At 56.9% G+C, this 12,398-nt stretch overlaps 1 protein-coding gene across 1 annotated transcript in view; it reads left to right on the forward strand.

The window, feature by feature from the left end:
• GRID1 (glutamate ionotropic receptor delta type subunit 1) overlaps positions 1 to 12,398 on the forward strand; it is a 664,185-nt gene that overhangs the window by 160,691 nt on the left and 491,096 nt on the right. Inside the window, exon 4 of the mRNA XM_015566676.1 lies at positions 3,539 to 3,823. Within this exon, the coding sequence (XP_015422162.1) occupies positions 3,539 to 3,823 (285 nt within the window). The remainder of the gene's footprint in view (positions 1 to 3,538; positions 3,824 to 12,398) is intronic.

The following is a 12,398-nucleotide window of genomic DNA, read 5'->3' on the forward strand; positions in this document are numbered from 1 at the left end:
TTGTAGTTAAAGTGATTAACTACCCGCCTGGCACTTAGTTAAGGAGTTTCACCCCCTCCCTAACTTCAGGGGAAAATCTCTACCTGGGGAAACAACCTTTCTCAGAGAGGTGACCTTGGTTAAAACACATAGTGCCAAGAAGGTGAGCAAACATATTAAGAACAGTATGCCATATATGCCAGGTCCCTTGAAACAGCAAGGATGGACCGGCTCCCGGCAGTCACCCTCTGTTGTAACTACTGCTGTAACTTGGGATCCTGGGCATGACTTGGGTGGGGACGTAGAAACTGACATGCTTGTGCCCAGCACAGGTTGGCACTTGTGGTCCTCGTGAAGTCACTGCTCTCGTAGCTCTGCTGGTGCAAAGATACCAGAAGCCGGATGGTTTCATGCCCCCTGTCCAGTCATTGCAATCAAATAGAAACGGGTGGCTCAGAAAGGAGATGTGCCCATGGCCACAGGCTGCTGCTGACCCCAGAGCCGCCAGAGCCAGGAGACTCCGGAGCTGTGTCTGCTGCCCGAGCCCACGCCGCCCGAGCTGGCATCTGTGGCTGCCGCGGGGCCAGGCAGGGCGACCAGCAGACTCTTGTCTGCCCCCCGAGCATGTTCCTGCTACCGGGCCGGTGCCGTTGTCCCACACCCATTACACTGCTCCCCTGTCTCTGTTGGTCTGAATCTCTCTCTCCTTGAGGTTCTGATGCCAACCCCACAGGAGTTCACCATCCTCAGGCCCCAGGGAGCTTCCTCTCTCCTTCCTCACAGGCTGAGCTGCGGGCTGTGTCTCCTTGGTAGATCAAAGGGGGCCCTGCTTATCCTGCTCTTTGTCCTCCCCCACCAGTGCTTGGTGCCCAGGCTTGCAAATGGGGGGGGAGGCAGGAGGGAGGGGCAGTCCTGGAGGAGTGAGCAGAGCCCAGGTTGGGGCAGGGACTTTAGAACCAGGGTATTGAGTGGGGGCAGGGCTTGCCATCCGATGTCAGACACTGACCCAGGAGGGAGCCGGGCAGGGGGGCGGCACACAGCTGGCACCCAATGAGGCCACAGTGAGGGCGTGCTCTTTGGTGCTCTGGGCTGGGACAGGGGCTCGAGTGCTGGCTCACTTGATGCCCCAGTGGCGTGCGGTTTATTTTGCAAGTTTTCTGGTTTAAAGTTATGGATGCAATGCCCTGCCATTAAAGAGAGCACGGGCAGGAGGAGATGAGAAAGCCATCATCGCAGCACCCGCCTCTCAGGGATTCTCTGGCCTTTCCTGTGGCTCTTCACCTCGCTGTAATCCTGGTGAGCGGACACGGCTGAGCCCTGCTTTTGCACGTAGTCCTGTCTCAGGAGCGTTTAGATCGCATGCCATCTCGGTTGTGTGGCCTCATGACTTCATAGCTGGAAAGTGGATGCAGTGACGCTTCCTGCACACGGGTGCCGTGAGAGCAGCGTGAACCCTGCATACAGTGCGCGCCAGGATGCTTGGCCCAGAGAACATGCTCACAGAACGGTCCCTCCTCTTCCAGCGCGCCCCACGCATCCATTACCGGAGCCTTTTTTTCCTCTGGTAGAGGAATTCTCTGTTCACGGCATGGAATTTTAGCAACTTACAGAAAAGCAGGGAAACCACGTCTAGGCCTCTTCTAACATGCCACACGTTTACCATTTTGGTCTTTCATGCCTGCTGTTATTTACTGGGTGTTGTGAAATACATACAATCGTGTGTCATTTCCCCGTGGCTGTTATGACGCGCACTTCCCTACCAGTATGTTCATGTATCTGTGAGTAGTTTTAAAGGCTGCATATGTTTTCAGCAAATGGAGCCATTTCATTCACTCACCGATTTGTCTCTTAGGTTGTTGGCAATAGTTCACGAGTGCGGAGAAGTGGCCTTCGAGCGTGTTGGGCCTGAAGCCATGTCTGCGGTTCACATAGGGGCCTGGGTGCCATCACTGGGCAGAGGCGTGACCCGTCCGGCTCGTGGTATTTTGCAGCCTTTACTCGCTGCCACCTGCCGAGCCCGGTGTGTGCAGGAGGGCGGTGAGCAGAACGGCTTGGCCCTTGTCCCCGGAGCTTGAGGTCAAGCAGGAGAGAAGGGCAGGGGAATTGTGGGGTGAGGGGAGTGCTGGACCAGGGGTCCGTAGCCAGCCTGGGGGTGAAGAGTCTGACTCTCGACACGCGGGAGGCAATAGAAAGCAGGGCGGGTGCAGGGCCAAGACTTGGGCAGTTGGTTGGGGTATAGTGAGCGGGGCCTGTGACAGGCCGCACAGCGTCGGGCGCCTGCAAGGCGCTCTGAGGGCTTTGACTCTGTGCCCAAGGCTCTGTGGGAGCCACCGAAGGGCTTTACACAGGAGCAGCCACGGTTGGGTTTCTGTTCGGGAGAGAAAGCTGGGTGAGAGGGGCAGGCACTGGGGTGGCTGCATGACTCCCCGAGAGACTTCCGGGGTCTCTTGTTCAGCCGCCCCGCCCCGCCTCGCGCTTGGAGGCCGAGGGGTCCACCGGGAGAGCTGTGGCGTTTGAATGATTGTCCTGAGTGGGGAGCAGGATGCCTCCCACGCCTGCTCCAGGGTGCTCCCTGCTCTCGGGCTCCTTCTCCCCGGGCTCTCGGCCGAAAGAACCGCTTTGTCCAGTTGTTCAAAGCCGGCCATCAGCCGCAGACGGCCTGCTGACACTCACAGGCTGTTTCTTTCCCACACTCCTGCGTCACAAAAGTGTTGTTGGTAAATGTAGCTCAGAAATGTTCAGAACGAGGGCCCACATGCAAGGTGTATCTCTCTGCTGCTGGCCTGATGCCCAGGGGTGTGGGTGTGTGGCTGACAGGGGCGTCCCTCGTGCTGACGGGTGGCTCCAGAAGGCCAGTGCCGCCTCCAGCCTGGCCCGCGGCCCGCCCTCACCTGGGAGCCTCTCCCTTCGCTCCTGGCAAGTGGCTGAGTCACCCGGGGCCCCTGGAGCCAGCGCTGGGCAGGGTCTGACCCAGGCTTTAGGATATGAACCAAGTGGATTTGGCCAGAAGACTTAGGGTTCTGTCTCTTTTTTTACCGACAACCTGGGTCCTCTGGGGAAGTGTCTCGCTGACTTTGTGATGTGATTCATTCCCTTTCCCAATCAGCCAGTCCGGCCAACTATTGAAGAGCATACAGTATTGTTCTGGTCTGGGCTTGGCTTAGGGAAACACAGATGAAAACAAAAACGAGTTCTCGGCTGTCAGGGGCTCTCGCCAGGCAGGAGACAGGACGGCCCATGGAGCAGCACCAACGGCCTCTGGAGCAGACGTGGGCTGCATCCCTATTCTGCCATCCCTGCTCGAGCAGCCTGTGGCAAATAATTTTGCCTTTCCTGATCTTTGTTTTCTTATCTGTTGAATGGGCACAAGAACGTCTAGAGAGCATCAGTGGGACTGTGTGTGAGAGCTGCTTGCCTGGCCCGGCATGGTCTCTTGGTCCCTGGAAGGAGGCAGCACTTCTTGGGGCCCCAGGCATGAGCTGCCAGGTGCGGCTGGGTGGGTGCGGCCGGTGCAGCATCACCCTGTGCTGACCCCTGCCTCTCTCACCTCTCTTTCCAGCCTGTGACCTCATGACCCAGGGCATTTTGGCTTTGGTCACATCCACTGGCTGTGCGTCCGCCAACGCCCTGCAGTCCCTCACCGACGCGATGCACATCCCACACCTCTTTGTGCAGCGCAACCCAGGAGGGTCACCACGCACTGCCTGCCACCTGAACCCCAGCCCCGAAGGGGAGGCCTACACACTGGCCTCGAGGCCGCCCGTGCGCCTCAACGACGTCACGCTCAGGCTGGTGACCGAGCTGCGCTGGCAGAAGTTCGTCATGTTCTACGACAGCGAGTACGGTGAGTCCAAGGGGCAGGGGCCGCTCTGGGCTCCGATGGGCACACAGCTGGGAGCGGGAGGCCTGCACGCTGGCCTTGGCATGGCAGGCAGCTGCCTGCCTCCGAGCAGGTGTGGGAGGCGTGGAAGGTGGGGGTGGTCTGAGCCCAGTGGGTCTCGGCGGCAGGCCCAGCCTTGAGCTTCACAAGTGGGGGAAGAGCTGTGCAAACAGATCCATAGACAGGCACTAAAGTTGCCTAGCAACACCACCTTACCATGACAGCTGAAATTCGAATCATCTTCAATAAAATATTAATAACCTGCTGGCAGGGACCCGAAGGGCTGCACGCAGGCGGCGGCGGAGGCCGCCAGCATGGGCCTCCCAGAAGCCTCCTCTCCAAAGATTGCCCCTCACCAGCCCTTCCCAGCTCCTTCCTGCCTCTCTCATTTGCCCTTAGTTCCAGGGTCTTGGGCAAATGTCGGGGAAGGACACCTGAGTGGCACACCGGGCGTGGCGGACATGACCTCTTTGAATATCGGCCGTAAGGAAAGAACCATCATTTGCTTCTTAGAAAACCAGAAAGATGGGTTTGGAGAAGCAGCTCGGGTTTTCTTATGGCTGCCCTGTAAAAACAAAACCCTCGTTCCACGATATGCTGGTTTCTGTGTTACATGTTGTTTTTTTAAATCCCGTTATTTTGAAATGATTGAGATTCGCATACAATTCTGAGAAATAATACGGAGAGACCCAGTGGCCTCAGCAGGTCCCCAGCAGCAGCTGCGCCAGAGCTGTGTGCAGCTCGTAGGCGGGAAGGGACACCCGTGCCCTTGCTCACACCCTCCAGTGCGCATGCGGGCGGCGTGCGCTCACGGCTGTGCGATTTACCTCGCGTGGATTCGTGTGACCCTGTCATCAGGATCAGAGCAGTTTCCTCATGAGAATCCTCATGCTACAGCAACGGCCACCTACGTTCTATGTCTAAGGGTGTGAAAACGGTGAGGCCGGCAGCCTCATAGCTCGGGCCCGTGGGGCCCTCGAGAGTCCTGCCGTCCCTGGCGGGCTCAGTCCTTTGCCAGGAATGGAACTGCGAAGAGGAGTCAGTGTGTGTTTGCATTTGCCCGACACTCTCTGCTCTGAGACTGGGTGTCGTCCTCAGCACTTGAGCAAATATGCTGCCCGAGACTGGGGAAGGAGTGGGGCACGTGGGTACTGAGCTGATGTGAAGGTGAGGCAGTGAGGGGACAGGGCAGCCCAAGACTCCGTGCACTTGAGCTGGACTCTGTCCAGGACTGGCCTCTCCCCTCACCCTCTCAATTTCTGGCCCTGGGAGCAGGGGGAGACCAGGCCACCTCTGAGGAGCCATAGGGCGCTCTAGGGGGGCCAGCCTTCCTCTGAGAACCCTTGTGTTGGTGACTCAGCCTCGTGCCTTCGGGTCTGCTCTGAGGCTGGGTGAGGGCAGGTGTGCACGTGCCCTGGGCTGGAGGGTGCTGTGTCCTCTGTTCCCACCCCACTTCTCCTGGCACCTTTACTCTCCTGCTCTGACCTATAGACACTCTTCACGCCCTGGTTATCGCAGACTGAATGACACCCCATGGCACCTTCTCAAACTCTCTTTTCTTCTTATTATTCCCCTTCCCCCCACTCGGCCCTGGCGGTTCTCAGTGATTCCACACAGGGGAGGGGACCAAGCGCTCCTCTGGCGAGCACCGCAGCCGTGGTGAGCCTTGAATGCTGTGCTGGGAAGAACTCTGAGGCTGCATGTGGGAGTGATAGAAAGCGCTGTGGTTGCTCTGTGATGCCCCCGGTGCTCTGGGGGCTGGGCTGGGGAAGAGGGACTGGCAGCCATCTGCCCTGTTTGCTGATTCTGATCTGCAAGGTGGCTGGCCTGGGAAGCACTGCAGAGCTGCCATATACGTGGGGACGTCGCTGTCCAGGGTGCTGACCCGTTGGCTTCAGACTTTCCGGAGGCCAGAGCCCTTCCCCTGGCTTCGGTGCTGGGCCTCCTGCCTTTGCCTGCCTTGGTCATTGGCCCCCTGATTAGATGACCTTGGAAGTCAAGCTTTTTCCTCAAGATGTTCTCCACACATTTAAGCCTGACTTCTGCTTGTCTTGGCTATGTCTCGCACGCACAACCCAGCCTCTAACCCGCTTTCCAACACCCTTGTGTTGGGGAGCCCAGGAGGGAAACCCCGTGCTCTGAGATGCAGCACATCCAGCCAGGAGTGGAGGGTGAGGGGCTCCCTTGGCAGGGCCGGCATTGGTCTGTCTGAGGGCCTTGGAGGTTTTATGTGGCTGTTATGCCCAAGACAAACGGGGCCTCCAGAGCTCCTCGGGCTTCCAGCACCCCCCACTGCAGCCCTAGCTGCAGATCAGCCCAATTCAAGTCAAATGGCCTTAAAGGCTGTTTTATTCCTTCCAAAGTTAAACAGAAGTGCTGATGTGCAAGTGTCTTTGCATGTATTGTCTTGCTTAAGCCTATAATGATGGCACTCTGAGGTTCTTGCTGCGTTTACAGATGAGGAATGCAAGTCCGAGAGAGGCATTCTGATTGTTATGCCCTTGCGCTTAGTCAGGCTGTTTCTGTCATCTGGGGTGGCTGAGTCCATCTTCCCAGCCAGGCAGGGTTGATGCTAAGAAGGAGGTGGTGGTGTGGAATGGACTGGCATGCCTCGGATGGGGAGGTGTAAGGCCCCAACCTGTTGGGCGAGGCCTGAATCTTCCTTACTTGCCCCTCAGTCTTTCTTTAAACCCAGGAATGTGCTGCCCTGGGTAGAGCTTGAGGACTGCGCATTTGAGTCAGGAATCAAGGGCCAGGGAAGCAAAAGCCTTGGGCCCCGAGAGAGAACTTGGCAGAGAGCAAGAGAGGAGTTTTTATGTATATGGTTTACAAAATGCAAGATGTGCCATTTGGTAAAATTCCATAGAAAACACTTGTATGCTTGTTGTGACAGTGAAAGGAAAAATAAAAGAGAAGCTGACATTTGGGAGAGAAAATCTGTAACATTAAAATACCAAAAGTTTGGATCGAACAGAACAGAGAGCTTTGGCGTGCCACTTCACATTCTGGAACACTCATTAGTGTGGGGGGGCCGTGCTCGGGACTGTGGCCTCACTCTCTTCCGAGCGAATACATGTGGGTGAGCCGTGGAGTTGTGATGGGACTTTAGGAATCATTGACTCATTCATTCAACAAATATTCACCAAGTTCCTACCACGTGCTGTTTTTCTACCAACTCACAGATGAAGATACAGGTGGTGGAGTAGCTTGGCTGAAGCTGAAGCTGGGCTCCAGCCGTCCCTCCGCAGCTCTCCCGCCTCTGGGCAGCTGGCAGGCCGGGCCGTCGGCCGCTGGAATCCACAGAAACAAACACTCAGGCTCTGTATGAATGGACGCTGCCTATTGCACTAGTTTTTAAATTATTTTAAAAACTTGAAAGTTGCCCACGATAACAATGTACATGTTGAGCTAAAAGAATGGAAATAAAGTAAACTTCCATGAACTCATACCAACTGGACAATGCGAAGGAGCCCTCCAGGGGACAGCGCCGTCCTGAGTGTGCTCGCCGGCCCTGCTTTTCTTTAAAATATATTTTATTGATTTTTACAGAGAGGAAGGGAGAGGGATAGAGAGTTAGAAACATCGATGAGAGAGAAACATCAATCAGCTGCCTCCTGCACCTCCTTCTGGGGATGTGCCCGCAACCAAGGTACATGCCCTTAACCGGAATCGAACCTGGGACCATTCAGTCCCCAGGCTGACGCTCTATCCACTGAGCCACACCAGTCAGGGCATCTTTATAGGCGGTCATTTACCGAAATACCAAAGTATACATTGCTGAGAGCGGCCTGGTGTGAGCGGGGATGGGGAGGGTTTCCATTGGCTGTCCGGAGGATGGGGAGGGTTTCGATTGGCTGTCAGGAGGAAGTGTAGTGAGGGGCAGGGCAGGGCCAGACTGCTCCTGGCCAGAAACCCCCATAAAAGACCCCTGGCCTCCCTATCCTCTCCAGTCCATGGAGAGGCTCCTCTGTATGCTTTTGTGGTTGCTTTTTTCCACTCATTATTAGGATTTTGAGACCCACTCGTGTGATGAGGTGGGTATATCCAGTCCTTTTTACTGCTGCATACTTTCATGCGACATTATGTATTTTATTGTTATGGGCATTTGGGCTGTTTCCAGATATTTGCTATTGCAAGTAATGGTAATGAGGACATTCGCGTACCTGTCTCCGGGCCGGTGAGGGCTCTGTGAGGCTCTCCTGAGGGCAGACTTGCTGGGCCTTGGTCTGTGCCTGCTGCACCTGGTTAAGTCATTCCAGACTGTGCTCCACTCCGCTGTTGGCACTGCCGCCTGCAGCGGGCCAGAGTGCTCGGAGCTCCCAACCTCACCCACCACTGGCAGCACTTTAATTCTGAGATTTTCATGTGAAGATGGTATATTATTATGATTTTAAAATACATTTTTCTGATAACAGATGGATTGAGGATCCTTTTATGTCTTTATGGGCTATTTTTTGTTTTCTCTTCTATGAAATGCCTCTTCATTGTTTTTAATATTTTACCGATGTTTAAAATTGAGCCTTTTCTTTTGTAAGTTAGGTGTGGCAAATATCTTCTTTCAGTTACCTGTCTCTTTTATTTTTAAGAATGACTTTTTATTTATATTCAGAGAGAGGTGAGAGCGAAACATTGATTGGCTGCCTCTCCCACTCATCTTTCATGTGTGTAACTTCTTCATGTCTTATTAAGAAGCTCTTCCCCACCCAAATGCCATAAAGGTATTTCCTATGGCTGGGTGCCCACGGCGTGTCCGCAGTGTGTTCCATGGGGGCGCCCCTGGCTGTGATGCTGGGCCGCCTCTCCCTGCAGCTGTGGCCAGCGTTCCTCCCCAGCACCGCTCTGTGAGACGAGCCTTGGGGCCAATCTTTTCTAGGTGGTGACTGCACAGCTTGTGGCAGGTCCTTGGGGAGAACTTCCTGGAGGTGGTGACAGGTTAGCAGGGAACACGAGTAGGAGGTGCTCAGGCAAAGGGCTCTGGAGGGGAGGGGTCCTGGAAGAGCAGCCCTGGCAAAGGGAAGAACTTGCTGGAAGGCTGGGTCGGGGTGATGGGAAGAGGCACAGATCACGTGGTGGCACTGTGGGTAGTGGCCGGGGTGAGGCCGGAGCTATAGGCTGGGCAGGCCTTAGGGCCTCACCAATGGGTTAGGGACCCCCGGGTATTTGGGGAGCCGCCCCTGGCTGCCTCCGATGGTGCCTGTAGACCCCGTCTATCAGGCCCCGTCCAGACTCCTGAGGGCAGACCCAGGCCTGGAGGTCTCCTCTCCAGAGGCCTGGTCCTTCCATGGCGTCCAGGCTCACCGGCTGCATGTGAGGGTGAAGAAACAAACGCACGTGCAGGATCGGATCTGACTCAGGACAAACCCCAGGCCCAGGGCCCCAGCGGAGGCAGGGCCTGAATGTGCCAGATGACCCCGGTGACGAGGAGACTCAGGCCGCGAGTGGGTCCTGTCCAGGCCTCTGTCCGTGGGGCCCTGCGCGGTCTTCAGGGCACCGACTCACCCTCCTCAAGACGCCTTCCCGGCTGCAGCAGGGTCCCTGCTTACAGGTGGGGAAACGGGCTCAGAGCCGTGACGGGATCTGCTCCAGGTCATGCGGCTGGATGGTCGAGGGCCGCCAGGTCTGATTCCCGAAGCGAGTCCCACAGCTCTGCTCCTGCCAGGCCCTCGTGGCACAGCCTTAGAGCAGATACTGTGGACTCCCTGCATCACAGGGTTTGCTGGCGCAGGGATGGCAGCAGCAGAAGTTCCATATGTCCATCTTCAGCCAATTGGCTAAGTATGTTATGTTACATACATTTAATGGGAAACTGTAGGATTTGTTTGTTTTAGTCAAATACCACAGTGGAATTTATTGTTTTAAGAAAGGCTACAGAAAGGTGGAACCATTTCGCACACGAGACTACCACGTTTCACTGACCGGAGGGGAGGCCCGGGGGTGGAGGGGAGAGGGCGGCCACCCCAAAGCTTGCAGCGCGGTGCAGTACACAAAATGGTGATTTTTTTATACAGGCTTTTTTTTTGGTTTTGCCATAAACATCTACCTCACAGGTTAAAAACACTGAGAAAACCGAAACAGGTAAGGCCATGATGGTTGGAAAAACCCCAGTTGCCCACTCCGCCTGGGCGGCACTCACAAATCGCACAGTGGTCACACGGGGCTCAGGGCTGGGGAAGCAGGCGGTTCCCCTACTCACCAGCGGCGGGTGTGGGGTCTTGGGTCTGAATGTGTGGAGCCCAGGCCTTGGTGGGCAGGCCCCTCGGGGCTCTGGGGCTCTGGCCCCAGGCCCAGCACTGCCCTTTGGAAGCTGGAGGTGGTGCCCCTGCCGCCCTCCCCAGAGCAGTGCCCCTCTAGTGCTGGGGGCAAGGGAGGACCCCACTGTGGAGAAGGTGGGACACCCACAGGCCTCATTGCACTTACACCAGGGAGGAGGGGGCGGTAGGGTTGCTGGAGGAGGGTCCTGGGGCTGCTGCTGGCAGTACCCATCTGGGCTCAGGGCTGGGCCCAGGGCAGGCTGTGCAAAGCCAGTGAACTGAATATGTTAACAGGGAGGGGGCCTGCCTGCCCCTGAGGCTAAGGCCGGGGAGGGAGAGGCTGCTGTCTTCTGGGTCAAGGGGTCAGGCTGCTGCCCCAAAGGGCACGTCTTTGTGCCAGAGGTTGGAGCTGTGGCTTCCCCCATCTGGGATTGTGCAGGCCCCATTGGGTGTGGGGACCCCTTTGCCTCCTCTCTGTCGGAGATCCCCCCCCGGCTGGAGTGAGGACATGGAAGCCACAGCAACTGTGGGGGAGTCTGGTGTGGAGGGCAGAGGGGTGGAAGGCAGGCTGCACGTAGAGGGTCCTGCAAGCTTGGCCAGTGGCCCCAGGGCCTTGGGCCAGTGCAGTGACTCGCCAGCGACGTCCCCTGACAGCTCCTTCTTGCTCTACCTCTTTTCCTCCTCTTCCTTCTCCTCGACCTTGTCTGGGTCTAGGGGGTTCGGCGAGGTGGCCAGGTTGGGAAACTCGCCCATGACGGCGATGGGGGTCTGGCGCTTGGCCTGCCTCGAGGTGCTGGGTGAGGTAGTGCGTGCACTCACCCTAGAGCTTGGGTGAGGTCAAAGGAGCTGAAGCTGGCGGCTGCGCAGGGTCAGGTTCCTGACCCCCATGTTGCTGGGCAGCAGCCAGTTGCGCCTGGAGCCCCACCCCCAGCCAGGGCTTCCCTGGGTTGTGCAGTGAGAGCTGCGGGCCCTCGAGCCCCACCCCCTCTGCCAGTCCCAACTGTAGTTCTTTCTGTGCAAAGAGGCAGTGGTCCGGCACATGGCACTGCTGGCTGGCAATTGCCCCGCAAGGATGGTGTGTGGTGCTGCTCTGTGCAGAGCACGCGGACACGTGTGTGCACCTGAGCACACACAGGCCATAAGGAAATGTTGGGTGGGGATGGAGACGGAATGGCAGATACATCTTTTCACGGTGTTGTTATACCTCTTGAGTTTTGTATTAAGTGCAAAAATTAATATAATAAGAGGCTGCCTCCTCTCCCCACTTATGCCCGTGGTGACTTCTCTGAGCTCCAGCTTCCTCATTGAGAGGCAGGGCTGGGGGTTTCTGAGCTGTGAGAGGAAAGGGGCCTGCAGAGTGAGTGCCTGGCACACGGCCAGCGTCTGCATGATGACAACAAGCCCCGTTTGGGAGCTGGAGCGCAGCGTTATTCCTTACAGGGCTGGGTGGGCACAGGACCCACGAGCGCCCCGCACAGAGCTCTGGTCGCTGGCCTCTGTGCCCTGGCCCAGGATCGCCCTGGAGGAGTGGGGCGGGGCACGGCCTCAGGAGCAGTCTGCCAGGGTTGAGTCCAGCTCCGCCTCTCCAGCGGTGTGACCTTGGGCAAGCCACTCAGCCCCCGTGCCGCCGCCTCCGCGCTGTGTAATGGGGGTAGAATAACCTTCCCGCCCGCGTGGTCTCTCTGGATTACATGAGTTACACGTGCGAAGGGCTTTGCTGGTCCCGGCACAGGCTAAGCGCTCAGTAGACTTTTTGCTTAGGCACTGCGCCCGGCGGCAGCCCGTTGCTGCCCTTCCACCCGGGTGCGTCTCTGCTGGGGCGTGTTCCGTGGCCGTACTTCCTCTTGGTTCTTGGGGAAGCAGCGCCAGGGCCAGCTCTCCTCCTGCTGGGACCCGCCAGGCCTCCCCGCAGCCTCCCTCCTGTGGCCGGGGCCCTGTGGCAGCACACCTTCCCCGCCTGCCCGACAGCCCACTGTTCCCAGGGCCAGTAGCCGCCAGCTGTGGGCCTCACTCCCCGAATCAGAGAATCATTAGGACAAATGCTGTTTTAATCAACGCTCCGTGTGACAACGCCTAGTCTCCGGCCCCTGGCAAAGCAGGCCAGACAACTGAACCTCAGTGGTGAGCGATCTCATTAATAACTCACATCGTATAATTATGGCGTTAGTTTAAATGGAAGGAATACCTACTTTTTCAAGAACAAATGAATAAATGAGTTTAATTGCTAAGAAACCTAATAAGAAATTTGACAATAACTTTGTGGGGGCCAGTGTTTTAGGTTTTGTTCT

Source organism: Myotis davidii, unplaced genomic scaffold, assembly GCF_000327345.1.
Source record: "Myotis davidii unplaced genomic scaffold, ASM32734v1 scaffold642, whole genome shotgun sequence".
Taxonomy (NCBI): domain Eukaryota; kingdom Metazoa; phylum Chordata; class Mammalia; order Chiroptera; family Vespertilionidae; genus Myotis; species Myotis davidii.